This window comes from Brassica rapa, chromosome A06, assembly GCF_000309985.2.
Source record: "Brassica rapa cultivar Chiifu-401-42 chromosome A06, CAAS_Brap_v3.01, whole genome shotgun sequence".
NCBI classification, from domain to species: domain Eukaryota; kingdom Viridiplantae; phylum Streptophyta; class Magnoliopsida; order Brassicales; family Brassicaceae; genus Brassica; species Brassica rapa.
The window spans coordinates 27,502,381-27,528,521 of NC_024800.2; the positions used below are offsets into that span (position 1 = coordinate 27,502,381).

Genomic DNA, 26,141 nt, shown 5'->3' on the forward strand with positions numbered 1-26,141 from the left:
TCTGAAGTTACATTGGATCCTTTAAAAGACCTCTTACCAAAAGTCTAACCCACAGATGACTAAATTGAACACCAAGGAGATACACCTAAACCTGGAAATTACTGGAGCAGAATCACACTCTTGCTCTTTCATTCGTTATCATTAAAATCTTGTTCATCTAAGTGAATCTACAAGTGCATATATATTTCTTATCTTTATTGAACTAAATCCAAAAATACTCTACCAAATTGAGCTATAAGAGATTTTTTGCTCAATAGTGAAACCATAACTGCTCTCAAGTCGTTGGTGTTGCTGAATCTGTATAGGGTTTATGATCATATACTGAAGCTATCTGTTAACACCCTATGCTAATACATCTGTTTAGCCAAAATTCATCTCAATACCTATATTTACAATAAAAAGAAAAACGAAACTATTATCTTAGGAGTGACACAAAAAAATTGTTTGTAGATACATTTCTCCACAGGTTGGTATGAGAAAAACCTAACTAATGAGAAGTTTATGCTACACCTGATATTAGCCTCCATTGATGCAGACTAAAAAGAACCTCTAGTTCCAAGAGAGACATCTCGAAATCGAATCACAATTATCACCAAAGAACACTTAGAGCCTCTAGATTGCTGAATCTCTCACCCATAAAAGAAAATAGCACAAAAGAAAAGGGAGAGTATCACATTCTCTCATATAAGAGACAGCTATGTTATTTGTTGAAAAACTCTCTTTATTTGTATCAAAAATTTAATGGTTAACAATATCCATACTAATAAAAAATGATCATTCTTGTTTTTTTATTTCTCATTAAAAAAACTAAATTTTACCTGTGAACGATATGAAAACACTGTTTGAAACTCAAACATTATATTATAAAAACTTTTAAATATTTATTTTCTAATAAATTTGAAAATTCATGAAAATTTTATCAAATTGGTCAACAAAAAGATACCCGCATTTTAAAAGAACGGATCAAAAGTAGTAATATCTAAATCAAATAGGGACAAGAAAATAGTGTAGGTTGATGTTTAGAACTATCATACAAATATATAACAAGAAGAAAAAAACATTTTTAATTTAAAATCGACAACTGATACCGTTATTACACTTTAAAAATGAGAACACATTGTTCTCCGGGAGAGAATATCTATACTATTAAATCACACATATCATCTTTAAATATATTTCGAACAAATATCACACTTTGGTAAACGAAACAAATGATAAAAACATAAAAACACAATTGTTAAGATTCAAAACAAAAAAAATAGTTTTTAAATTAATTTTGGATCAATAAGTGAGAAATAAATCTAGACTTTCTAGGTGCCGATCAAAATCTAGTTTAAAGATTAAAAGTTTAGATGAGAGACTCATTAAAATTCTTAATCAATAATGATTTTCTTAGAACATTTTCAGTTGTAGGTTCTAGGACAATATTCCACCTATTAAACTAAACAAAATTACAAATAGGAGAGAACAAATTTTGAAAGTTCGTATCTGGCTTAAAAACATGCAAGAACCATAAGATACTATCAAAACATATGGAACTTAATTAGTGATTAGCTTTTCAGAAAAAATACATTTAACTTAACTTTATCTGAAATAATAATAATATACTATAATGGTGAGAGACTCTACTAGGTAGCTCTTACATGATCAAGAACTTTCTCTAAGATATATCCAGTGTCTTAAGGATACATTAGTGCAATGCACTCAAAAGCAATTTTGCTTTTGTAATGTGTTCTCCTTGCTGCCTGATAATATACCGCCATCCGTAAACCTGACACATGGTCTGCTTAACATTGTTATCGGCCCTAGGGTAAAAAGAAGTTTTTTTACCCTCTAAGATTTATATTCAGATAATGTTTAAAATATTTTTAAAATTTAATCAGTAATATTTTGTGAAGAAAATAAAAATATATGCATATCAAATATTTTTGAGACCTTTTTAATTTTATTTATTATATTTATAATTTTTTAATATAAAAATATAAATTTTTTAAAAAAATTGGGTTCCTATTAATATACGGAGGACACGGCCTTGAATCCGGGCGGTCGCACCGCTTGTCCCCCTCCTCAGCCGGCCTGACAACACTACTGCTCGTCTAGCTGACGACGTAATTTCAATCCTATATTGTAATCCAACAAGAGAAATTTTGAAGCGCATACGAGCCCGCCCACCCATCTTTGCATAGATTGTGAACAACATAATTGTATGATCTTCATCGACACAAACAACTTCATCCCGTTGTGACCCTCTTTGCACAACCCATTGATCAGACTGTTACAAGTGACGACACGCTGCATCCCCATCTCTCCAATACATGCCAAATGCTTCTGGCTCTTCCCAGGGCCGGTTTAGGCATATGGGTAAGGGGCATAAGTATCAGGACCCAAATATTTTTTTGCATAAATATTATCAGAAAAGAGACCCAATTTTTCTTTAAAAAAAAACAAGAATAAGAGCTCAATTTTTTTTAAAATATCTATAAATATATGTGAAAAAATAAAAACTATTTTGCCCAAGAACCCATGATTTTCTTGATCCAGCCCTGACTCTTCCGTATTGCATATGCTTAACAACCCATTGATTTATCCAAGGATTTAGAGTTTAATGTTCAATATTTAAGGTTTAGTGTTCTGCAACTATTACTATTTTTTTATTTATTTTTGTTTTTTTATTTAAACATAATATAACTTGACATAACATGTAACTTTGTTACATAAAGAAAAATCACTCTGCAAACTGAATAAGTTATTTTTGTAATATATGCAGTCACTATCTTCTAATCTAGCAGTATATTATCGTTTTGTCATTTAACAAGCCCCTAAACAGAATTTGGAGATGATATCATATCTAATATATTAAAACAGAAGTCATGATTTCTTTTCATGTGTGATTTTTATAGTTTGGATCATTTCTAGAAAATATCATATTTTACTTAAGTTTATTATTATATCTTTTAATATCTTTATCTTTTTATTTGAAATATAAATGAATATATTTAAAATGTTCTAACAAAATCTTTTTAAAATCTTCTTAGAATCTTTTTAAATTTACTTTCGAAAATTAGTTAGTTTTAATTTAAATTATCATAAAATATAATTAGAAATTAAAATTGAATACAGTTTTGGTTTATAAACGAAAATTTAAACAAAATGAAATTAATTAATTTCAAAAATACATTTACTAATAATTTTTAAAGATTTTGTTAGAAATAAATATTTATTTCTATTTTAATTTTTTCAAATTTTTTTTTTAATAAAATAAAAATTATGATTTTTTTATGAGTGATATTTTATTTGGACCATCATTTAAATTTTCTATTAAATGTATATCACTAATGCTAATATATATAATATTTTTAACTACTTTAATCATAATATCTTTTATATTTTTTAATTTTTTAAAAAAAAATTCTAACAAATCTCTTGAAAAAGATTATAATAAGATCTTAATTGTCATAAATTGAATAAAAATATTTTCAAATAATTTTGTAATTAGTAATGAAATTTTACTAAAAGAATAAAATTATATCCTATTTTATCAATTTTATAATAATATCTATCATTTTAAAATAAAAATGTTATACTGAACAAAATATGATAAAATTATTTTAAATTGATAAGTTAACATATTTTATTTTCATAAATATAAAATATTTATGCTAAAAAGATAATATGTTGGTAGAACGAGTTAATATTAGTAAACTATATAATACATGTATAAAAATTTAACTTATCTTAAACTTTTTAATATACAGTAATTTATTATATAAAATTAATAAACATTAAAAAATTACTAAAAAAATCAAGTGATTTGAATTACGGATCATGACTATAATAAATTAAATACAAAATTGTTTAAGTATATGTTGTTTGATGCATTAAAAATGAAAGTTTAGTAATCAAACGCAAATTCAATAGGACAAATATACAATAAGCAACATACATATGTGATGATTTTAATTTACAGCATGAAAACTATAAAATTATTATATTTGGTATAATTATACAAACATTTAAATATGTGAGTAACATTAAAAATATATAATAATTATGTAAAACAAATATCTATATATATAAATGTAAAAATATATACCCGCACGGTTGTGCGGGTGGAAATCTAGTGTTATATTAATTGACAAAAACAATTCAATATTCATATGTTTTTTTTGTAAGACCATCAATTTCGTTCATATTTTGCAGGTATCTTACTGTTTTCAAGTATCTTATTGTTCCAATATAGCTGTTTTCAAGTATCTTATTGTTCCAATATTAGATTCCTTGGAAAAGTGAAAAAGTAAACTCTGTCTTAATTGACAAAAACAATTCAATATTCATATGTTTGGCCATAAACTCTGAATTAATAATATTGATTCATCTAGTTTATGTAATTGATTCAATCATGGAATCATAAATAGTCATAATTGAATCGGTATATCATAATCTATACTTTTTTCTTTTTCTGAATGGAATAGTGAATCTAAGCGTGTTTCATTCTTCAGTCATCATCATTAGACAAAGATATCTTGTATCCTACTAACAAAATACAATAAAAATTGTAAATCTTCTTTTAACTTTGGGATTCCGGTACAAGTGATTGACCAGAGAGTTCACCAAACCGGCCTTGTCTGTTTCTCATAAGCTCACCAAACGAAATACAACTCTCGGTTTGGTTATTATTATGTCTTCTCGTAACCTTTATCTTAACATGATCCGGTAATCTCAAAGTATACCGATCTTCTTCCTCCGGCTTATTCCTCACAATCGAATGACCCGTCGTCTTCGACCTCGAAAACTTATCCGGTAAAGGCTCGGTCATACCACTACTACTGCTCTGCCTCGACAACGAAACCTCGTTTGATGTTGAAGGTTGCTCGTGGTTCCCGTTGCTGTTTTCGTGTATGACTTCAATGATCAACTCTTTGATGTTTTCAGGAGCGTTTGGATCTAAATTTCTGCGACAAACAGGGCATGTTTTGTTGGAATCAAGCCATCTGTCGATGCATTCTTGATGAAAAACATGGTAGCATGTTGTTAGAAGCCGTAGGAGGATGTGTTCTTCTTCGAACTCGAGAAGACAAATCGCGCATTCGAGTCCTTGGTTGTCTTCTCTAAGATCTTTCACCGAGGAGAATGGAAACAATGGGAAGGACTGGATGATACGCGGCTCTAAACCGGGGTTAACCGGTGGTTGGCTGGCGTTTTCTTGTTGTGATTGGATTTGATTTCCGGGTGATCTGTTGCCGTAACGGCGATCCCAGGCATGTGAGACAGTGTGGAAGAAACACTTGCAGAAATAGAGAGCGCAGAAACCGATGAAGAAGACGACGAGGAGGATCACGGTTAGGATTACAAAGAGTGGCGGTTTACTGTACTGTTGTGGTGGCTGAGATCGAAGAGTTGTGTTTGATCCGAGCGGTTTCGTTATCGGCATTGAAGGAAAGAGTGTCGGAGATTGCTTATCTCCGATTCAATAACTGGAATGTTTTCTTTTTGGTTTCTTGATTTATATTTTGTTTTTGGTTTTTGTTTTGAAGGAATATGGTGAGTGTGTTGAGTTTTTGTGTATGGTGAGTGCGTTCAGGGTGTGTTTACTTAATTTAGAAATGAGTTTTGTTAGTTGTGTGTGTTTGATTGGTTTAACTTGCATTGAACGAGTCTTTAGTTACATTGTCTTGGTGATTAAACCACCTCATCTACTTAAGTCTATATACTAAAAAGTGGAAAAGGTTTGCTTAAAGCTCAAGTAATTATTTTATCAGCATTTTAGAAGTTTAAAATAATTGATGAACAACATATTAAGACGCATGCACAATAACTACTAGCGTACGTACTTAAGATGAAACGCAAGAAATGAAAGCTTAAATAAGAGTGAGGTGATAACATAACCGCAGCTATTCGAGTGGCTCGGTGGTGCAGCGAGCAAGTGGCAGTGAGCTTGCATCAACACGTTCGAGTTCGAATAGTTTGCGCCCAATAGTGTTTGCACTATGTAATAGACCTTCTCTCGTAAAGAGAGAGAGAGAGTCACTCCCGACCATTAACTTACTTCACCCAAATAAGGTATTCTAAAATACCTTTCTCCCCTTTTTTTAAAAAACAACTGTAAATTTTGTTTACTTTATATATAAACACATTCTACGACAAGTACAGATTCGGCAAACATAAGAAAATCATTGTTATGGCTAACTTCTCATATTATTCGGTGTTTGAATAGAAAAAAATGGTTCCGTTCAGAGATTATGAGTTGAATATTACTACTAATAATCGATGGAAAAATTGTTATTTTAGTAGTAATTTTTTGGCTACAACATGATTCGTTTCAGATACTTTCCTGAATTTAAAATACTAACAATTGTTTGTCTTTTTTTTTCAAAAAAAAAACAATTGTTTGTCTTTTCTTGCAAATATCTATAATATTATTTACGAATTCAGTTTCTCATGTATTGTTATCAAGTTAATTATTAAAATAACTAATTAGAATGATATCTTTAATAAATTATAAAAAATATAATTAATGTCATTATCAACCGGCCATCTCTCGCAAATGTATTGGATTGGATTTGATGCACAATGTATATCACCGGCCATCTCTCGCAAATGTCTATAAAAATAGGTTTTGATATACATAACATGTTGGTTGGGCCACATGGAAGTTTGGACGAGACATTTCACTCCAGTGAAATGTTGGGGGAATTATTAAAAATAAAGATGGAAATGTAAGTTGTAGTGAAGAGAAGAAAACGAATTAAATGTAGATATAAGAAATAATATTAACACAAGATATCTCTAATGGACAAAAACAAAACAGAACGAGGTATAAAAGATATTTAACTCGTATATCTTATTTAACAAGGAACAAAAGCTAGAAGCCATGAGCGTCACGTCTGATGTCACTGAAGCTGAACTGTGATTTTTAGGTTCAGCATCTGATCTCATATGATCCCGCTTTCGTAATGTATCGAACCCACTCAACCGTGTTGTAACCGCTCTTCTCCCACACCTATCAAACATCCGGTTACGAGTCAAATCCAAGGAAATGGTGAAGTTTTGATAACCAAGTAACGAGTTCAATCTTTCTCAAGGCCAGAAGCAAACAAACACTTATAACATGAAAGATCTGAACTGGGGTTTTAATGTCACAAATGGGTTGGAGATTCATATACTTAGCATCACATTTTTGGTCCTAGAAACGTATAGAAAACAAAGCGTACCTTGAGGAACCGAACTCGTAAACCAGATGCAGTGAACATTGGCACCTGGAAATAGCACGACGCTGAGATGGTTAAACTAACAATCACCTTTAGCAACCTGGATCTATTTAACAGTGTTAACAAGAGAAGAAGATTGACCTGAAACTCCATTTGGATTGGTGGTCTTGTCCAAGATTTTTTTTCTCCCATTGTTGAGATCAACTCAATTTCTGCACTTAGTGTGGACTCTGTTTGTCCTGGAAACTTTCTTATCCTAAGGAGTTAAAGAGAGAAGGCTAATGATTGACAAACTACCAAGTAATAGAGTTATAAAGATGAAACAGTTGGAATATTTCTTAACAGGGAATAAAACTCACTTCCAAACCAAGCAATCGATTGATGGATTGTACTTAGCGCGACCAGTTGTCACTTGGAAGTTGGTTTTTGCTGTTTGTTTTGGCACTGGAATCTTAACTACGACGCCGAGGGCAAACATTTTGGCACCAAACACACTTTTGACCTGAAAATTACAAAACATGAAAGTGGACTGTAAGAAAACAAAGATCAAGCTGCTTTTTTTTTTGTTCTTTTATGTTTTTTGAGAAGTTAAGCTACTTACCTTGACATTTACTTCCATGCGTGTACGACCAAGTTCATTGATTGTTGGTAAAACCCGGAACGGCAGATTCACTCCCTCTGTAATACGATACCTGTATCATTATTAAGTCAGTAGTCAGTATTACACTTTGGTACCCGAACAAAATTGCAATAAGAAACATTCCAAAACTTACTTCATAAGTTCAAATTCACCATCCGGTGGTACAAAACTAACGGTCTTCTCGGAGTTGAATCTTGTCAGGTTCACACACTGGTGAAATGTGACATCATCAAGCTCAATGGTTTTGCCACTGCACCACAAGAATGAATCAGTGAGTTAGCAGCTAGTCTGCTGTGTGCATCACCGATTTGACAGAACGTACCTCTTAGCTGGACGAGATTTCATTTCCGATTCCTTCTCAAGACCAATTTTATCATTCAACCCCAACTTCAGATCAGGCATTCCCGAAAGGAAACATTTCATTAGAACTTTTCCCGTCACATCACACCGAAGAACATTGCCTAACAGACGCGATAATGCACCAGAAACCAACCATATTAATGCTACAGATACTAATAACCAAGAAAAAAAAAACCTTAGAAGAAGAAGCAATTATCTACCTTTAGAGGACATAAGAAGGTTTACGCTTTCCACAATATCCAGAAACACCTGCATTAGTGAGAATGAATCATATAGCAAACTATATACACACAGACACAGAGACAGAAACTCAACACTTACCTCATTCTTTTTGTAAGAAAGGCCCTCTCTTCTCCAACCAACAGCACCCGTAACTTGCAACGTTGCATTTGGAACAGGCTTGTCCTTCGGCTGTAACAAAAAGAGGCCTAAAAACGAAAGACGCAACAAAATCTTGATTTACTAGCAAGAACCAGACATGAATAGATAGATTCCTTTTACCTTGGATGAAAACGGAGACCGTACACCTTCCTGAGTAATATAAAGCTTTAAAATTTCAGGGGAGAGATTCTGGGGATAGCCAAAGTCCATGATCTCTGCAAAATCCCACATATAATAATTTATTACTGCTTTGGTCTTTGCGATAAAATAGAAAAGTACATAACCTATTACTGCTTTCTTTAATATAAGTCATTTTAAAGCTATGCACATAGATTAATAAAATCATTAGTTTCTTATATTTTCGAAACAAAAACATCATTAGTTATTTACTTAACCACAATTCAACCACTAGAAAAATAGAAGATATATTATCATTGGTCAGACAACATTAATTATTAATAAATGTTACATATAAAACCGAAAACAACATATAATTTGAAACAAAAAAGTTTCTCTAAAACTGACTTATATTAAAAACGGAGGGAGTAGGTTACATACCGTCCAACAACTCATAAATGAGAACAAAGTTATTTCGAATAGCATCTTCATCAAAAGCTCCACCAAAGTAAGATTTGAACAAAGCAACAGCCTGAACGCGAAATCAATCAATCAATCAATCAATCTAAAGCTCTTAGATAATTGTGGCAAATGGAAAGAACTTTAAACCTCAACAACGAACTTGAAAGCACAAGCAACATTAGCATTGCTGCTGACAACAATGACGATGTAGACATTGCTGATACGCATATAGACGAAGGAGCAGCCACCAATCTGACGCACAGGACAGTTGCCTAGCTCCTTCGTCTGCATTATATGCGTTCGAAATGCATCCACCATGTTTCCCCTATTTTATCAAAAATCGAATTTAGAGAAATTGCTCGAAATCAAGAATCTCGAATCACGTAAGATTCTCACCCGACATCGTCTCGGTAAGTGCGATTGATGAGAACATCGCCGCGGAGGTTCAGAAAGTAGATGGCGGAAGCTGCCACCGGCATCTTCGATCTACGCAATTCTCAAGCACAGATCGTATAGACGAGCTGATTTTTACAGGAGATTTGAGATTAATTTGAGGTTTTATTTTCTGAAGAGATCTCGGTATCGGAGGAATGAGAAGTGAGGAAGACGACGACGACGAAGACAAAATTGAACTAGTGAAAATGGGCCGGTCTTATTCGTTTCTTATCCGTTACATGTTAATAGTTCATGGGCCGAGAGATCACTAATGTTTTCCAATAGTTCCATGAAGAGATATATTTTCTAAACGTTGTGTGAATAATTTTTTTTTTTTAACCGAGTATCCTGGCTCCACCGTGGTGGTCCAGACTAGTCTGTTTTGTATGTTTGTTATTTTTCTAGTGTGGGGTTTCATCCATACACGTTTTAGCAAAAAAAAAAACTATCTTTATATGGTTTTTGTGGGGTTAGTCTGCGTTTAGATTTAGGTCCTTTAAGATGTAGTTTTGTTTGATTATTCACCTTATTCAATGAAATGGAAAAAGTCCAGCTTCAGTAACTCTGTTCGGTAAAATAAACACCTTCCGTTTCAATATAGATGATGTTTTAGAAGGATTATTTTGTTTCAATTTACAGGAAGTTTTGAGATTTGAAAGTTAACTTTAACTTTATTGGAAATTGTTCAACCAATTAGATTTTATAATCTTTATAACTGGTTAACTAATTTTAAAATTATATGTTTAAAATATTTTTATAAAAAAAAAATAATTTTTTAATTTTTGTGCAATAAGACAAATATCAAGTATTATGAAACCGAAGAAGTATTCGGAAACTTAAATCCCTCTGTATCTAAAGTGTGAACAGTAAATGATCGAAAGTGAATTTTTTTCTGTTGCTTTTGGAGGAAAAAAAAAACAAAATAATGAGGATATTTTATTGTTAATCAAAAACGGCGCCGTTAAATGGAAGAGAATTAGAAATGCGTAAAGCAACAAAGGAGATCTTGCTTCTATCTCCCTCGTTGATCCAAAATTCATCTTTTTATATATTTGCTACAGAAGAAGAAGCAGACAAGGAGTGAATCACGAGGAAGATAGAAGCAGATTCTCTGTTTTTTTTTTAAATTGGTTTAAGACGCGATCGCAGAAAGTAGAGGTTCTTATGGGGTTCTTAAAGAAGCTAACCGGAATTTTCGGGTTCGGGCATAACGACGGTGGCCACGGAGTTGAAGATGGAGACAACACTGGAAAAGTCGATAAACTCGGGGATGGTGATCAGCCGCGGTTCCGTGAAACGGGACTTCCCAGGAAAGGTTTTGGAGTACCGGTTCAAGTCGCAGTTGAACGGTCCAACCCTGGTCCTATTCTTCAGCCTTGTCCTTCTTCAGACGGTGTAGTTCAGGTTTGTCTTTCTTTTTCACCCATCCATCATGTTTGATTCTAAAAGTTGGAGACATTAGTTGTCTGATTCTAAAGTTACTGTCTTTACGCTTTATTGTGTTTGGTTCGCATCACGCTAGATTAGTTTGTGTTGCTTTTTGTGCCTACATTCTTTTATTAACATCGAATATGTGTCTAGTAGTATTCGTTATTTCTGTAGGAGGTTTGCAATTCTCTGAATTATCTTATTGAAGTAATTGTCTTTATAATAGTTACTTCGTTATATCTTTTAACTCTGTTCATGTCAAATTAATGAATAGTAATTAAAGATGAGTTGCGGTTAAAGAAACTTCTTTAGAAGCAAGTAGTTTCAGTTTCATCCTACTTGGAAATCTATAGGAAGCATAATGAACTTGATGTTTTAGTGGGGTTTGGGGAATAACAATTTTGAATCTTTAAGAAGTTAAGGGGAGTTGATTCCTTGATGGCAATAAGCTATAGTTATTGACTCAACCGAGAAATTATACTATCCAACCTCTTGTTTGGATCAGGGACTACGATGGTATTCAATGCGACTAAGGATTGATGAAGACGGAGATATTGCGGATGAGTTCTTGGAAGATCATACCTGTAAGGATTTGCCAAGAAGATGCAGAACAAAAGCTGCAAAAGTGAGTGGGTTAGTGATATCTTCTGATGGGAAACTTCAGCCACTGATGGAATGAAGAATGAGCGACAAGGAGAAAGATTTGCTGATTAGTGTGATTGAATCAGAGATTAAGGTTAGAATCTGTGTGTCATTTAGCCATTCAATCTCGACATAAATCGAATAGAATCTGGTTGCTGATACTTGAGTACTCAGAATTATAGTGTAACTGTGAATTCTGTTTTTGAAAAGTAACAAGTGAAACTCTTTGGGATTGCTTGAAAACGTATGAGCAATTGTTGAAAATAGACAAGTGCTCTGTGTACATAACCATTTAGTTAAATATCACTCCATCTGTTTCAAAATGTCCATGTTTTAGAAAAAAATTGTTTCAAAAGATACATTTCTATATTTTAATGTATTTTTCATTAGGTAATATAGTAGTGGTAAATTGTGAATTATGAAAATAAACAAGGTCCACTTTTGTTAAGAGAGAATGATATTATTTATTTTGGACTTTCTTAGATGCAATGCAAACATATCAATAATTAAATTAATTTGCCGAACGGCATAAAAAACTTTCATATATTGTTGTAATATTGTCAATTGCTAACATCAGTATCTATGTGATCAAATCGAAGTAGTTTAAGGCCGAGGACTTCGAAAAGAAAACTTAAATATTTACTGAGTAAACCATATCATTAGTGTTCATAATTTATATTGGCTGTCTTATCGCCGTCATTAAATACATACTTATTAAATTGTTGGATGATTTACCTATTTACTAGTAATTGTATGATTATTACGTCGATGAGTCACATACGTTGATCAATTTAACTACTTATTTAGATAATATATTATTTCCTTTCCGGTCTTCTGCTGTCACCAGGTTGTGACAAATACTAATATTTCACCCTAACACGACAAACTATAGGTCTTAATCGTGTTGATAACAAATTCTCACTCATGTAATCAAATTCATTTTCACTTGTGTATAATATTAATTAAGCTTTACAATGAGTTAGGTTAAAACAACAACGAATTTTAAAGACGCAACTCATTTGTCTTATAAGGTTTTTTTGTTTTTTTTTATTTGTCTTATAAGTTATAATTGGTATCACTTTTAATGTATAGTTTATGATGACTTAAACATTATCACAATGTTGTTTCAAAAAAAAAAAAAAAAAAAAAAAAAACATTATCACAATGTAAAGAAAGTTCATATGCATGGAAAAGACGATTTAAAGAAAGTATCTAGCTTACTTCCAGACTAAGATCTCTTAATTTTCTTTTTGAGAAAAAAAAACTATTTGTTAATCTATCAAACTAAGATCTGATTTAGATCTGCACACAGAGCCATAGGCGATATAAATTAACATTATTTTTCTTAAAATATTGTTAAGATTATTTTGAATGAATTGGGTGCCACATGCATGCATATAAATGGTGAATCCAAAAATAATTGGGACCTTTTAGTTTTAATATACAAAGTTCAATATGGAACGTCCATCCATTTTTAGTGAACGGCCACTAATTTTAGATTTAGTATATATTGACTTTTCCCCGGTATTAAAGGGAAAATGAAAAAATACAAAGAATCCATAATGTCTAATTGTTGCAAGTCATGTGAAACCAATCATTCCAAATCTCTCTTCACTTGTACCTGGACAAGAAAATGTTTTAAAACTCAACTTAATTTCTTAGGTTGTAAATTTTATACGGTTCAAAACATATAGAAAGATAGCAATGTAAGATTTTCCATTTTTGCTATTTGAACATAACAATATACGATTTTCCATCATATATTCAAGGCTATATTTGAATAAAAATATAACAAAATAGTATAAGAACATTTTCTTATAAATAAAGTTTGTACAACAACATAACATCCAACTATATTAATACCATGGCATATAAAAACAGACCATCATTTCACTCACGCAACAAATAAATATCTCTAAGAATAAATAATTATACATAGGAAATAAAGACACATGTATTGTTTTTGTATATGCATTTAATTATATATAGAGAGTGCACCAACACCAGAAACTCTTGCATATCCATCATTTCTCACTTAAAAAAAAAATCAAAAACAAGAAACAAATAAATGTCCAACAAGGTTCATGAAAGGGGCGTGGAGATGGAAGAAGAAGGTTCTAAAAAGGCAACTAGAAAGATTCAAGAACTTCCAAAGAAGAGTCTAAAAGATATATGGAAAGTAGCGAAAGACGATCCAAGAAGAGTGAAACATGCTTTAAAAGTAGGAGTTTCTTTGACACTTGTCTCCTTACTGTATCTCCTAGAACCTCTTTTCAAAGGCATTGGAAGTAATGCAATGTGGGCAGTCTTGACTGTTGTGGTCGTTCTTGAGTTCTCTGCCGGTAACTATAGCATTTTTCTTCATAAATTTATGTACAAAGATAGTTTGCCTGTAATCAGTATATTAATATGTTGTGTAAGCTCATATATGTTCTTAATGATCTAAATGGTGTTTAATTTTAATTCAGGTGCAACCTTGTGCAAGGGGCTTAATAGAGGATTAGGGACACTGATTGCGGGATCTTTGGCATTTTTCATTGAGTTTGTCGCTAAAGATTCTGGCAAAATTTTCCGAGCAGTTTTCATCGGTGCTTCAGTTTTTATCATTGGTATGTATTTTTTAAACTTAACAATTAATGATTTCAAAAACGTATACAACATATGCAACCACAAGTTTTTTTCCACAATCATGTATTAATTTACATGTTTTCTTTATGTTATGTTGCAGGGGCGGCGATAACGTATCTAAGATTTATCCCGTACATAAAAAAGAACTACGATTATGGCATGCTTATATTTCTCTTGACGTTTAATCTAATAACAGTGTCAAGTTATAGAGTTGATGCTGTGATTAAGATTGCACACGAGAGATTCTATACTATAGCCATTGGTGTTGGTGTTTGCCTCTGCATGACCCTTTTGTTTTTTCCTATATGGTCCGGTGAGGACCTCCATAAGAGTACCGTTGCTAAGCTTCAAGGCCTCTCTTTTTCCATCGAAGGTACGTTACTGATAGATAGGAACATAAAAATAAGTTTTGATTTTGGAATCAATAAACTTTATGAAGAAATAGACATTTGATTGTGATTTTTCCATTTTGTGAGATTCAATCCTTTGTGTATTTCAGAATGATGATTGTGGTTTTTCTTTTGGGAAGTGATATATATTTTTATTATATTTTTCATTTATTTATTTGATTATGTGTTATTTCTCTTAGCATGTGTGAAAGAGTACTTTGAAGAGGAGGAAAAAGACAAGGAGACATCAGATTCATCAGAAGATATGATCTATGATGGTTATAAGACAGTTTTAGATTCTAAATCCACCGATGAAGCACTTGTAAGTCAATTAAACCGAACATTTACTTCAGAACTCAAACAAACAAAAAAATTATCCAAGAAGTATTGAATTACATGAGAAACGTGTATATGGACAGGCAATGTATGCAAGTTGGGAGCCAAGACATACAAGACATTGTCATAGATTCCCATGGCAACATTATGTTAAAGTTGGAGGTGTTCTTCGTCAGTTTGGTTACACTGTTGTCGCTCTTCATGGTTGCTTGAAAACCGAAATTCAGGTAGGATTCATAGCAAAAAAAACTAACAAAAGCTAAGAATGTTGTTGGTAATAATTGAAACATGTTTTGGTCCATTTTAACTTTGTGATTGATATTAGAGGAATATGTGAATTCTTTTTGTAAAACATTACTATTGTCTATATATTCATTGTAGAAATACTAAGTTTTCATCCAATATTTGTTTGTACGGTACACTTTTTATGTTAAACAGCAAGTTAGTAAATTTTCAGTTACATAATTAAACTAATTGTTTTTTCTAACAACTTAGTTAACTCTGATGTAAATAATTGTATGTTTGTTACTTTTGAAGACTCCTAGGTCTATACGTGTACTCTTTAAGGATCCATGCGTTAGATTAGCCGGAGAAATCTGCAAAGTTTTGACGGAACTCGCCGCAAGCACTCAAAACCGACGACGCTGTTCGCCGGAGATTCTCTCAGAGAGTCTCCAAGTGGCATTACAAGATCTCAACTCCGCCATCAAATCACAACCTAAGCTCTTCTTCGTCTCCAACGACAACGTTTCACAAAATGACAATAGCGGTAGACATAACCAAAACGTGTCCGTTACGCAACAGATAAATAAAGACGCAAATGACAACATATCGCATCAAAACGAGACTGGATCACCTCTTGGGCAATACACTGGAACGCCACGTGGCGGAAACAAATCACGTTTCGGACCAAACAGTGGCTTTTCGCATCAAAACGAGACAGGATCACCTCTTGGGCACAAGAGTGACGTTCCAGTTCAAAACACTGGAACACCACGCGGCGAAAGAGTGTCACGTTTCAGACCAGACGGTGCAAGTTCGTTTTCAAGACTGAGGGCTGATACGTTGGAACGGAGATCGACGGCGGCGACCGGAGAGCGACGTATACTGATGAAACAACTGAGCAGGATAGTGGTGATGACGAGTCTTGAATTCTCGGAGGCGTTACCGTTTGCTGCCTTTGCGTCGCTTCTTGTGGAAATGGTTGCGAGGCTTGATAATGTTATTGAGGAAGTGGAGGAGCTGGGAACGTCCGCGTGCTTCAAGGAGTACAATGGTAACGTTGTTGACCGGACGGATGTGGAGGTTCGAGTCGAGAAGCCGGCGGATCTAGTGGTTGGCGTGGAGTGAAAGGAAGGTTATGACATGTTTTGGTTTGGACCAAGTCTATAATCTCTTTCCTATGGCTAAGTACTCGAACAGATGATCTTAAAGACTCTTTTCATTTAAGTGACTAGCGAGTACACTTGAGCTATAGCGACCACCGTTAATAATTTATGTTTAGATATATTAAAATCGGACCAGTCGAAATGATGAGGTTTTTGGTTTAGTTTTAATTGGAGGTGATTCGATTCTCTTTTTGAGAACGTTTATTTTCGGAATTTGTAACATGAGGTGGTGATTTTCAAGGGTTCGCTATTAAAACTTTACTAGAGATTGACCCGCACGCCCGTGCGGGTGTTAATTTTTACTTTCTTATAAATCGATATTTTATTTTTATGATTAGTATTATATATTTTATATGTATCATAATATAATTAATTGCATAAATACTTTTAGATTTCTATACATCATAATCGAACCTGAATCAAATAGAGTAATATGATTACTTTTGGTTATTTGGTTATTTTTAGTTTAATTTGAATTCAACATACCCGAATTGAATCTGTTAATATTCTTACTTTTCATACAAATATCCGTACCGGCGTCAAATACATTAGTTTTTGGATATTTGTAGGTTTGTATATATCAAGACTGAATTCATCTGGACCCGATTCGAAACACACATGAAAATTTATAATACCGAAATGAAGTCTAGTTTCAAAACTCAAAAAGCATGATAACCCACAGAAATAACTCGTAGCTGAATAGTTATCCGAATGTCCATGTCTAACCGATACATAAGTAAATAAAAAAAATTGTTAACCATTTTGAATTCTTATCACAAATAGAGTGGTTTCATTCAAATATGTCGAATTATTATAGTTAATATGTAAATAATCCTGACAAAATATTATAGTAAATATAATTAATGAGATAGTTAAAAAGTGAGAAAATGAATGTAAAAGATATTAACTTATTTAGTAAATATAATAGATGAAGGGTTAGAATTGATTAACAATATAATAAAAATCTTTTAAAAAATCAATTAAGATAAGCAAGTATTATTTTCTACTGCTATCCATGTTTCCAAACAATTCTCATTTATACTACTGCGCCGGTTTTATCCTAGTTACTCTTTAAAAGAAAACTAGAGATTGACCCGCACGCCCGTGCGGGTGTTAATTTTTACTTTCTTATAAATCGATATTTTATTTTTATGATTAGTATTATATATTTTATATGTATCATAATATAATTAATTGCATAAATACTTTTAGATTTCTATACATCATAATCGAACCTGAATCAAATAGAGTAATATGATTACTTTTGGTTATTTGGTTATTTTTAGTTTAATTTGAATTCAACATACCCGAATTGAATCTGTTAATATTCTTACTTTTCATACAAATATCCGTACCGGCGTCAAATACATTAGTTTTTGGATATTTGTAGGTTTGTATATATCAAGACTGAATTCATCTGGACCCGATTCGAAACACACATGAAAATTTATAATACCGAAATGAAGTCTAGTTTCAAAACTCAAAAAGCATGATAACCCACAGAAATAACTCGTAGCTGAATAGTTATCCGAATGTCCATGTCTAACCGATACATAAGTAAATAAAAAAAATTGTTAACCATTTTGAATTCTTATCACAAATAGAGTGGTTTCATTCAAATATGTCGAATTATTATAGTTAATATGTAAATAATCCTGACAAAATATTATAGTAAATATAATTAATGAGATAGTTAAAAAGTGAGAAAATGAATGTAAAAGATATTAACTTATTTAGTAAATATAATAGATGAAGGGTTAGAATTGATTAACAATATAATAAAAATCTTTTAAAAAATCAATTAAGATAAGCAAGTATTATTTTCTACTGCTATCCATGTTTCCAAACAATTCTCATTTATACTACTGCGCCGGTTTTATCCTAGTTACTCTTTAAAAGAAAACTAGAGATTGACCCGCACGCCCGTGCGGGTGTTAATTTTTACTTTCTTATAAATCGATATTTTATTTTTATGATTAGTATTATATATTTTATATGTATCATAATATAATTAATTGCATAAATACTTTTAGATTTCTATACATCATAATCGAACCTGAATCAAATAGAGTAATATGATTACTTTTGGTTATTTGGTTATTTTTAGTTTAATTTGAATTCAACATACCCGAATTGAATCTGTTAATATTCTTACTTTTCATACAAATATCCGTACCAGCGTCAAATACATTAGTTTTTGGATATTTGTAGGTTTGTATATATCAAGACTGAATTCATCTGGACCCGATTCGAAACACACATGAAAATTTATAATACCGAAATGAAGTCTAGTTTCAAAACTCAAAAAGCATGATAACCCACAGAAATAACTCGTAGCTGAATAGTTATCCGAATGTCCATGTCTAACCGATACATAAGTAAATAAAAAAAATTGTTAACCATTTTGAATTCTTATCACAAATAGAGTGGTTTCATTCAAATATGTCGAATTATTATAGTTAATATGTAAATAATCCTGACAAAATATTATAGTAAATATAATTAATGAGATAGTTAAAAAGTGAGAAAATGAATGTAAAAGATATTAACTTATTTAGTAAATATAATAGATGAAGGGTTAGAATTGATTAACAATATAATAAAAATCTTTTAAAAAATCAATTAAGATAAGCAAGTATTATTTTCTACTGCTATCCATGTTTCCAAACAATTCTCATTTATACTACTGCGCCGGTTTTATCCTAGTTACTCTTTAAAAGAAAACTAGAGATTGACCCGCACGCCCGTGCGGGTGTTAATTTTTACTTTCTTATAAATCGATATTTTATTTTTATGATTAGTATTATATATTTTATATGTATCATAATATAATTAATTGCATAAATACTTTTAGATTTCTATACATCATAATCGAACCTGAATCAAATAGAGTAATATGATTACTTTTGGTTATTTGGTTATTTTTAGTTTAATTTGAATTCAACATACCCGAATTGAATCTGTTAATATTCTTACTTTTCATACAAATATCCGTACCGGCGTCAAATACATTAGTTTTTGGATATTTGTAGGTTTGTATATATCAAGACTGAATTCATCTGGACCCGATTCGAAACACACATGAAAATTTATAATACCGAAATGAAGTCTAGTTTCAAAACTCAAAAAGCATGATAACCCACAGAAATAACTCGTAGCTGAATAGTTATCCGAATGTCCATGTCTAACCGATACATAAGTAAATAAAAAAAATTGTTAACCATTTTGAATTCTTATCACAAATAGAGTGGTTTCATTCAAATATGTCGAATTATTATAGTTAATATGTAAATAATCCTGACAAAATATTATAGTAAATATAATTAATGAGATAGTTAAAAAGTGAGAAAATGAATGTAAAAGATATTAACTTATTTAGTAAATATAATAGATGAAGGGTTAGAATTGATTAACAATATAATAAAAATCTTTTAAAAAATCAATTAAGATAAGCAAGTATTATTTTCTACTGCTATCCATGTTTCCAAACAATTCTCATTTATACTACTATCCATGTTTCCAAACAATTCTCATTTATACTATTATCCAAGTTTCCAAACAACTCTCAAATGTACTTCAGTTTTAATAATATAGATGCGGTGTGTATATCTTTCTGTTGGCAAGTCAAACTGATATCGGGATTTTGAGAGACAAATAAGGTAAAACTGGAGACATCTTGATCTTGGAGTTCACTTATAAAAAGATCTTTTCTTAACATTTACACCAAAAAAAAAAAAGATCATTTCCTATATTTCGGATGTTATTTCTGGCAAGTGAAGTCATACTTCATAAAGCATAATTAACAAAAAAGAAAAAAGAAAAAGAAGAGGGCCCAACCGGGTTCGAACCGGTGACCTATTGATCTGCAGTCAATTGCTCTACCACTGAGCTATGGACCCAAGTTGTTGTTTTATCACACTTTTCGCTATAAATATTGTAAATACTTGAAATCGCATTATTTGGGTTAAAGTCCCATTATTATTTTTTATTTATTGGATAATATCACATTATATATAGGTTAAAATGTTTTGTTTCAAAAAAAAAAAGTAGGTTAAACTGTCATATTTATCAATATATATATATATGGTCTCCCATCATTCCTGTTTATAAAAAGGTTATAACGCATAATCATTATTATCTACTTATCACCTCCATAAAAGTTTGAAAGGTTAGTGACGTCAAGAAAAAAATTTCTTTATATAGTGCGTGGTACAACTAATCATCATCGTAACACTGAGAGATCGTTGCATACATAAGATGACAATAATACACAGTCCTACTGAAGAAAAAGAAATTCCACAAAGAAAACAACATATATCTTCAAATACGTACCTATAATATTAATATATATAGTAAATCCATAATATTAATTGTAATGAAACAGAATAATTAAACAATCGATAGACCAGTGCTAAAATTTAGATGACTCGAACGATAAAAGTTGTTTTTGTCTTAAAAGAGAGACCGACCTCAACGAAAGTCCGTCTAGCTAGGAGAAATCGGATTAATCAAATAAACCGGTTTGATCGTACCAACAATTTGTCCAGTAACCAGTTTGCATAGATTCGTCTATGCTCTGATCTACATTTGCATTCAAGGTACTCGCTCGAACATCAACGTCTTGATTACCGAAAACCGGAAAATCAAAGTCTTGAAAGTACTCAGGTGCAACATCTTGGATTTGAGGATAGTCCTACAAAAAAAATCCAAACCGGTATTAGATAAGTAAAACCCTTATCTGATTTAGTTATTAGAATTTAGAAAAAAAATATACGTACTTTTGAAGAATCAAGAATGAAATCAGGTGAAATCCAAATGTTGGAAGAGTCGGTTTCTGTAGAAACCGGATTGACAAATGAGTGAAACGGCACCCTTCCATCACGACTAGGTGAAGTCACACGACTTGAATAACCCGAACTTTCTCCTGATCCAAGTGTTTGTTCACTTAGGTTTCTTTGAATTTTTGAGTTACTCTTGTTCTCGTTCTTCTTAGCCACACGGCATAACACAAAAGCTCCCTGTAATAACACATTGCATTCTTAATTTTGTTTCATAAAAAATTAAAACAAAATAAATAAAGCATTTTAGGGTTTGATCAAAATGTAAAGGCCCTCTTACCTTGAAATATTGTGAACCTTGTGATGAACTCTCATCATCGCATAGTCGATATTCATGCATGAGCCAACTAGTTCTATCGCCTAACGGAGCACGACCTTTATAGAAAACTAGGGTTTTTCTATAACCGACCGTAGAAGATGAACGACATGTAATTTTCCGGTCTTTTCCGGTTGCTTTCCAGTAACCCGCCTTTGTTCCTCGGTTTGTACGCAAACCATTAGGATATTTTTTGTCCCTTGAACAGAAGAAGAACCATTCCATGTCCCGGTTTGGGAGAAAAGACTTGTCTAAAAAGTAACAAAAATCATATTTTTGTTAATTAAATAACTCGAGAAAAGAGTGAAAATAAGTTAATTTGATACTATTGAAGTTAATTATTACCTGGTAACTCCCACGGATCAAATTTATAAAGATCAATAACGGGGATGACTTCAAGCTCGATTTCGAGGCCTTCCACTTTTCTTTTCAAGTAATAGTCGATGAGTTCTTCATCAGTAGGATGGAACCGGAATCCTGGAGGTAAACTTGAACTTCCCATTTGCAATAACTCTGACACTAAGTGACTTTGTACACAAGAAACGGCTAAAATCTTGACCCACGTAAATATTTAAAATTCAGAAAGAGATATTACAATTGAAGTCACGATCACGAAGCTACAACTGTTAATATTTGAAAAATCCAGAAATAGAAACGCTTCTCAACGCTCGTTTTGTTGTTTAGGAGAGATTGCAACTCAAGTCGATGGCATTCTCTGTGTGACAAGAACATTGTCCGAAGAAGGGAAATTGAGAGAGGATTTTCCAAGAAAGAAATAGTGGTGTGAAAGCTTCAAAAGTGATTTGTGAATGATTAAGAGAGTGATTAGAGATATAAGGTTGGTAGAGTGTTGAATGGTTATGGAGTCCTGAATATATATAGAACAAAGTTGGTAGAGCATTGAATAATAAATAGATTTTTGTTGGGATTAGAAAAGTTTTTAGAATGCGGCTTTTATTTGTTACAAAACTATGGGAGACCGATAAAGTGACTAAGACATAACTTGTCTGAAGTGTTCTACAGAAGAAAAGAAAACAAAGTAAATATACCCATCTAGACTTGTTCACACTTAGGCGCAAGCAATTAACAACTCATTCATATTGGCTTTCTTTTGTTCAAACTTATATATGTATTGGCTTATAAAGCCTTATAATCTTGTTTGTTAGGCTTATCATTTTAATTTGACGTTATACAACTAATGTGTATGATGTAGTATGTCGTTTTGGTTTTTTTTGTATCAAATTAATAGATTTAATATATTTTTAATCAGCAAATACCATATATTGTGTACAACTTTTACCTTTAAATGAGTTAAAAAAGTATCCAAGCCATATATTACTGTAATATTGAGTTTTAAATATTACTACACGTCACCATGCGTAGGACAGCGAACTTTTTAGTGCAACTAATCACTTTTATGTCATAAAGAAGGAGAAAGTGAAAATGAAAACCACGAGTAGTCGGAACAAGCAGGTGGCCCAGCGGCTACTCTAATCGGACCAAAACATATTTTCAGCTTCTAATTAATTTATTTGTTCCTTAAGAAGTACCAAAGAGTCACTTTGAATATTTTTTTGGAAACAAAAACTAAGAAGTTGTCATACAACTATTATAAGATATAAAGTTCTTTAACAAAAAAGAACTAGTATAAAAATAGAAAATTTTCATTTCCGGCAACGGTGGAAATTGTTGAAGCATGACTTTCCCAAAGAGGTTTGAATTGAAGTTGTGCAGAGCTGGAACAGAAATCTAGAATTTAAACGGGAACCAAGGTTATATCTGAACCTTTAATTACCTAACAAGAACTCTTGATTCTATCCTAATTATGGAAAGTGGAGATAAGTGAATATTTAAAAACCAAGCTAGTCTACTAGTCATGAATATGAAAAGTGACTTAATCATGAACGACATGAAACAAGACATTTAATGCAGTTAGTATTAGAAAGGCATCAAATATTGAAGAGAAAAAGTGACAACGTTCACTATGTTTTGAGTGCTATCGAGCAAGAAGGCCTAAGGTGCTTTTGGTGCGATATCATTGAATGACCGTAACAGATCTCTACCATTTTTGGTAACAGATTTCTAAGTTTTATAAGTAAATGAAGTCTTCAAATATTTTTGTATGTCTTATAATCTTTGTACACATTCTTAGAACATCCTAAATGTATACATATACTTAAAATTGCATTACCTGATCGAGTTCCCATTTAGTAGGACCAACCAATATAATTTTCCATAGCAGTAGGCAAAATGGGCGACTAGAGAGATACGATTATCACTGGCCAATTATGGAAATGTAGTCTGAAGTTCTTTTTTTTTGCTAAAAATGTAGTCTGAAGTTAATGACAGCCAGTGGCCTAGCTAGTGTAATAAAGTACAAAAGAATGACTTCAGTTGACGGTAACAGAGGTTTGGTTATATTCTATACAAATGTACCTTGTCAGTTGTCATTTTGGTAGATTGGGAATATTCCCCCTACTACTTTATTCACAGACGTTCACTTTAACTTAATAACCCATGGTAACGTTAAGAGCATCTCTAGCGGTGCTTCATTTTTTTACTTTTTGCTTCATGTATATGTTCAATCGTATATATATATATATACAATGTGAATATATTTATCTGTTTGTCCAAAAAAAATATGTTTGTCCAAAAAAATATAATTTATCTGTATCAACTCATTCAACATTTGTAAGATACTAAATATTTTAAATATATACTAGATCTTGATCCGCGCTCCCGCGCGGATATTAGATTTAACTTGCGTTTAATGTAAATTTATAAACCACTGATTTTATAAAATGTCCATTTGTATTTTTATGTTTTGTAAAATATATTTAGAGGAGAATATATTATATTATAATATATATGTTTGATAATAATTTTTTATATTTATGTAATATTATATTTATAATTTTATAACTTGATGCAATTTGATGTAATTGTAATATTCATAATTAACCTATTGATTTTTTTTTTATTTAAAAATGATTTAATTTTTTGCAGTAGGTTTTTATGAATTATTATTAATTTTATGATATTTGGTTTTCTTGAAAATTGTATTGTAGCAGATTAATATATACTATATATTACAATTTGTGTTTTTATTTTCAGCAAAAATAAATAACAATTTATTGTAATTAATTTTTTTTTTTTAAGTGAAGTGACAGATTTGTAAATAAGAAAGAAATGCAATGGCTAAATGTGTAAATAAAAATAAATATTTAATCTACTATTCGTGTTTCCAAACAATTCTCATTTAATCTGTTTTCCAAGTTTCCAAACGACAAAATCTGTAAATGAGAAAAAAATGCAGTGAATAAATATGTAAATAAAAAAAATATTTAACCTGTTATCCTTGTTTCTAAACAATTTTCATTTAATCTACTATCTAAGTTTTCAAACAGTAAAAAGTATTTTAGTTTTAATAATATAGATACGATGATGTAATATATAGACAACAACTTATGGTATGTTGGTCTATATTAATTAGTACCTGACCTTATGATTCAGTCAGATCTTAAACTGATATTGTGCGTGTGACAATTACAGGACGATAACAAATAGTTTAAACTCCGTTACCTTAATTAACTATAGTTCCTTTGGTACAAATGTTTGAATAACTATAATATACTAGATCTAGTTTTGGTTTAAAGATAATGGGAAGTTGTTAATCATAGTTAGACAATTAACAAATTGGTAAATGAATTTGTTTGTTTGTTTTTACAACAAAAAAATGAATTTGTTTTATGATGACGGAAAAAGAAACATAAAACATATCTCACCAAAACGCCAGCTAGTCTTAGACTTTTAGTTCTAAGCTTATGAAATATAAGATATTTGAACGTTAAAAATTGAGTTATAATTTGAAGCTAATTAAATTGATAGATTGGAGACAACGAAACTATGAGAATTTTGAACATGACACAATCATCTTATCACTTAATCACACTTTGTCTCTTCACCTTTTTGCTTTCGGCTCCCTTCTTTTCTTTCTCTACTTTTTGGTCTTATCTCATCTCTTTTTATCATGCAATTTTAAGTTTCTTAACCGACTATAAACGTTTTAAGTACTGGAAATATATATGTACCAAATTGTATAATTAAATTATACAATAAATTAGGCTTACATCATCGTTTTATGCAGTAGTTGCTTTCCCATATGAGCGGAGCGAGTATAAACTAAATTTCTTTATTGTAGCCTGAGATTTTAGCTGAAAATTAGACTAATTATAGCTGCAATCCCAATGACATACAATTATGTCATGTGAAAATCAATTAGTGATTTTTTGACCAGCAGTACGATTTTATTTTATTTGACTATACATTGGCACTTCGCCAGAATTTGTTTTGTAGTTGTTCAAAATATCAATTTTAGGTAAACACATTATCAGTGTTAGAAAAAAAGAAGAAGGTAAACTCATTATCATGAAAACTGAACACAGCAAAAAAAACACAACAGTAAAGCTAGAACAACATTTGTATATATGAGCCAAGCTAAGATCTAAAATACTTTTAAAATAACTTCTACGCTATAATCATCTTAGAAAGAAACCTATTTTAAAGAAAATCT

The 26,141-nt window shown here is 31.5% G+C and overlaps 5 protein-coding genes and 1 non-coding gene across 7 annotated transcripts; 2 read left to right on the forward strand and 4 right to left on the reverse strand.

Annotated features, from left to right (window-relative positions):
* Positions 1 to 4,469: 4,469 nt before the first annotated feature.
* On the reverse strand, positions 4,470 to 6,466 carry LOC103827720 (RING-H2 finger protein ATL30). Its single transcript, XM_009103253.3, has one exon. It carries the CDS (start codon positions 5,429 to 5,431, stop codon positions 4,568 to 4,570), a length of 864 nt encoding a protein of 287 aa, XP_009101501.1. The 5' UTR covers positions 5,432 to 6,466; the 3' UTR covers positions 4,470 to 4,567.
* A 245-nt stretch (positions 6,467 to 6,711) lies between these two features.
* On the reverse strand, positions 6,712 to 9,819 carry LOC103827721 (AP-2 complex subunit mu). Of its 2 annotated transcripts, XM_009103254.3 has the most exons (13): positions 9,565 to 9,819; positions 9,316 to 9,493; positions 9,148 to 9,238; positions 8,710 to 8,804; positions 8,530 to 8,619; positions 8,409 to 8,457; positions 8,171 to 8,309; positions 7,982 to 8,098; positions 7,810 to 7,900; positions 7,568 to 7,710; positions 7,350 to 7,464; positions 7,212 to 7,256; positions 6,917 to 7,000 (listed from the first exon to the last, which is right to left on the reverse strand). In XM_009103254.3, the coding sequence occupies exons 1-13, from the start codon at positions 9,645 to 9,647 to the stop codon at positions 6,920 to 6,922; spliced, it is 1,317 nt and encodes a 438-aa protein (XP_009101502.1). In that variant the 5' UTR covers positions 9,648 to 9,819; the 3' UTR covers positions 6,917 to 6,919. The 2 variants fall into 2 exon arrangements, with proteins under 2 accessions (XP_033128266.1, XP_009101502.1); XM_033272375.1 differs by having other exon boundaries at positions 6,712 to 7,000; positions 8,409 to 8,619.
* A 757-nt stretch (positions 9,820 to 10,576) lies between these two features.
* Positions 10,577 to 11,920, forward strand: LOC103827722. Its single transcript, XM_009103255.3, has 2 exons — positions 10,577 to 11,007; positions 11,537 to 11,920. The coding sequence occupies exons 1-2, from the start codon at positions 10,768 to 10,770 to the stop codon at positions 11,708 to 11,710; spliced, it is 414 nt and encodes a 137-aa protein (XP_009101503.1). The 5' UTR covers positions 10,577 to 10,767; the 3' UTR covers positions 11,711 to 11,920.
* A 309-nt stretch (positions 11,921 to 12,229) lies between these two features.
* On the forward strand, positions 12,230 to 18,138 carry LOC103827723 (aluminum-activated malate transporter 14). The gene is made up of 6 exons (XM_009103257.2): positions 12,230 to 14,015; positions 14,142 to 14,282; positions 14,402 to 14,674; positions 14,891 to 15,012; positions 15,110 to 15,253; positions 15,564 to 18,138. The coding sequence occupies exons 1-6, from the start codon at positions 13,742 to 13,744 to the stop codon at positions 16,374 to 16,376; spliced, it is 1,767 nt and encodes a 588-aa protein (XP_009101505.1). The 5' UTR covers positions 12,230 to 13,741; the 3' UTR covers positions 16,377 to 18,138.
* A 2,103-nt stretch (positions 18,139 to 20,241) lies between these two features.
* Positions 20,242 to 20,313, reverse strand: TRNASTOP-UCA. Its single transcript has one exon. It is a non-coding gene; the product is annotated as a tRNA-Cys (tRNA).
* Positions 20,314 to 20,587: 274 nt separating this feature from the next.
* On the reverse strand, positions 20,588 to 24,526 carry LOC103827724 (NAC domain-containing protein 96). Its single transcript, XM_009103258.3, has 4 exons — positions 21,914 to 24,526; positions 21,533 to 21,819; positions 21,193 to 21,432; positions 20,588 to 21,107 (listed from the first exon to the last, which is right to left on the reverse strand). The coding sequence occupies exons 1-4, from the start codon at positions 22,068 to 22,070 to the stop codon at positions 20,919 to 20,921; spliced, it is 873 nt and encodes a 290-aa protein (XP_009101506.1). The 5' UTR covers positions 22,071 to 24,526; the 3' UTR covers positions 20,588 to 20,918.
* Positions 24,527 to 26,141: the final 1,615 nt, after the last annotated feature.

Coding starts and splice junctions, on each gene's coding strand:
- LOC103827724 (XM_009103258.3), bottom strand. CDS start 22,070: ATGGGAAGTTCAAGTTTACCTCCAGGATTCCGGTTCCATCCTACTGAT. Junction 21,820..21,913: donor TGATCCGTGGGAGTTACCAG/GTAATAATTAAC, acceptor GTTACTTTTTAG/ACAAGTCTTTTCTCCCAAAC. Junction 21,108..21,192: donor TCATTCTTGATTCTTCAAAA/GTACGTATATTT, acceptor TTTTTTTTGTAG/GACTATCCTCAAATCCAAGA.
- LOC103827721 (XM_033272375.1), bottom strand. CDS start 9,647: ATGCCGGTGGCAGCTTCCGCCATCTACTTTCTGAACCTCCGCGGCGAT. Junction 8,099..8,170: donor AAATCTCGTCCAGCTAAGAG/GTACGTTCTGTC, acceptor CTTGTGGTGCAG/TGGCAAAACCATTGAGCTTG. Junction 7,465..7,567: donor ATCGATTGCTTGGTTTGGAA/GTGAGTTTTATT, acceptor TTAACTCCTTAG/GATAAGAAAGTTTCCAGGAC.
- LOC103827723 (XM_009103257.2), top strand. CDS start 13,742: ATGTCCAACAAGGTTCATGAAAGGGGCGTGGAGATGGAAGAAGAAGGT. Junction 14,283..14,401: donor TGCTTCAGTTTTTATCATTG/GTATGTATTTTT, acceptor GTTATGTTGCAG/GGGCGGCGATAACGTATCTA. Junction 15,013..15,109: donor AATCCACCGATGAAGCACTT/GTAAGTCAATTA, acceptor GTATATGGACAG/GCAATGTATGCAAGTTGGGA.
- LOC103827720 (XM_009103253.3), bottom strand. CDS start 5,431: ATGCCGATAACGAAACCGCTCGGATCAAACACAACTCTTCGATCTCAG.
- LOC103827722 (XM_009103255.3), top strand. CDS start 10,768: ATGGGGTTCTTAAAGAAGCTAACCGGAATTTTCGGGTTCGGGCATAAC. Junction 11,008..11,536: donor CTTCAGACGGTGTAGTTCAG/GTTTGTCTTTCT, acceptor TGTTTGGATCAG/GGACTACGATGGTATTCAAT.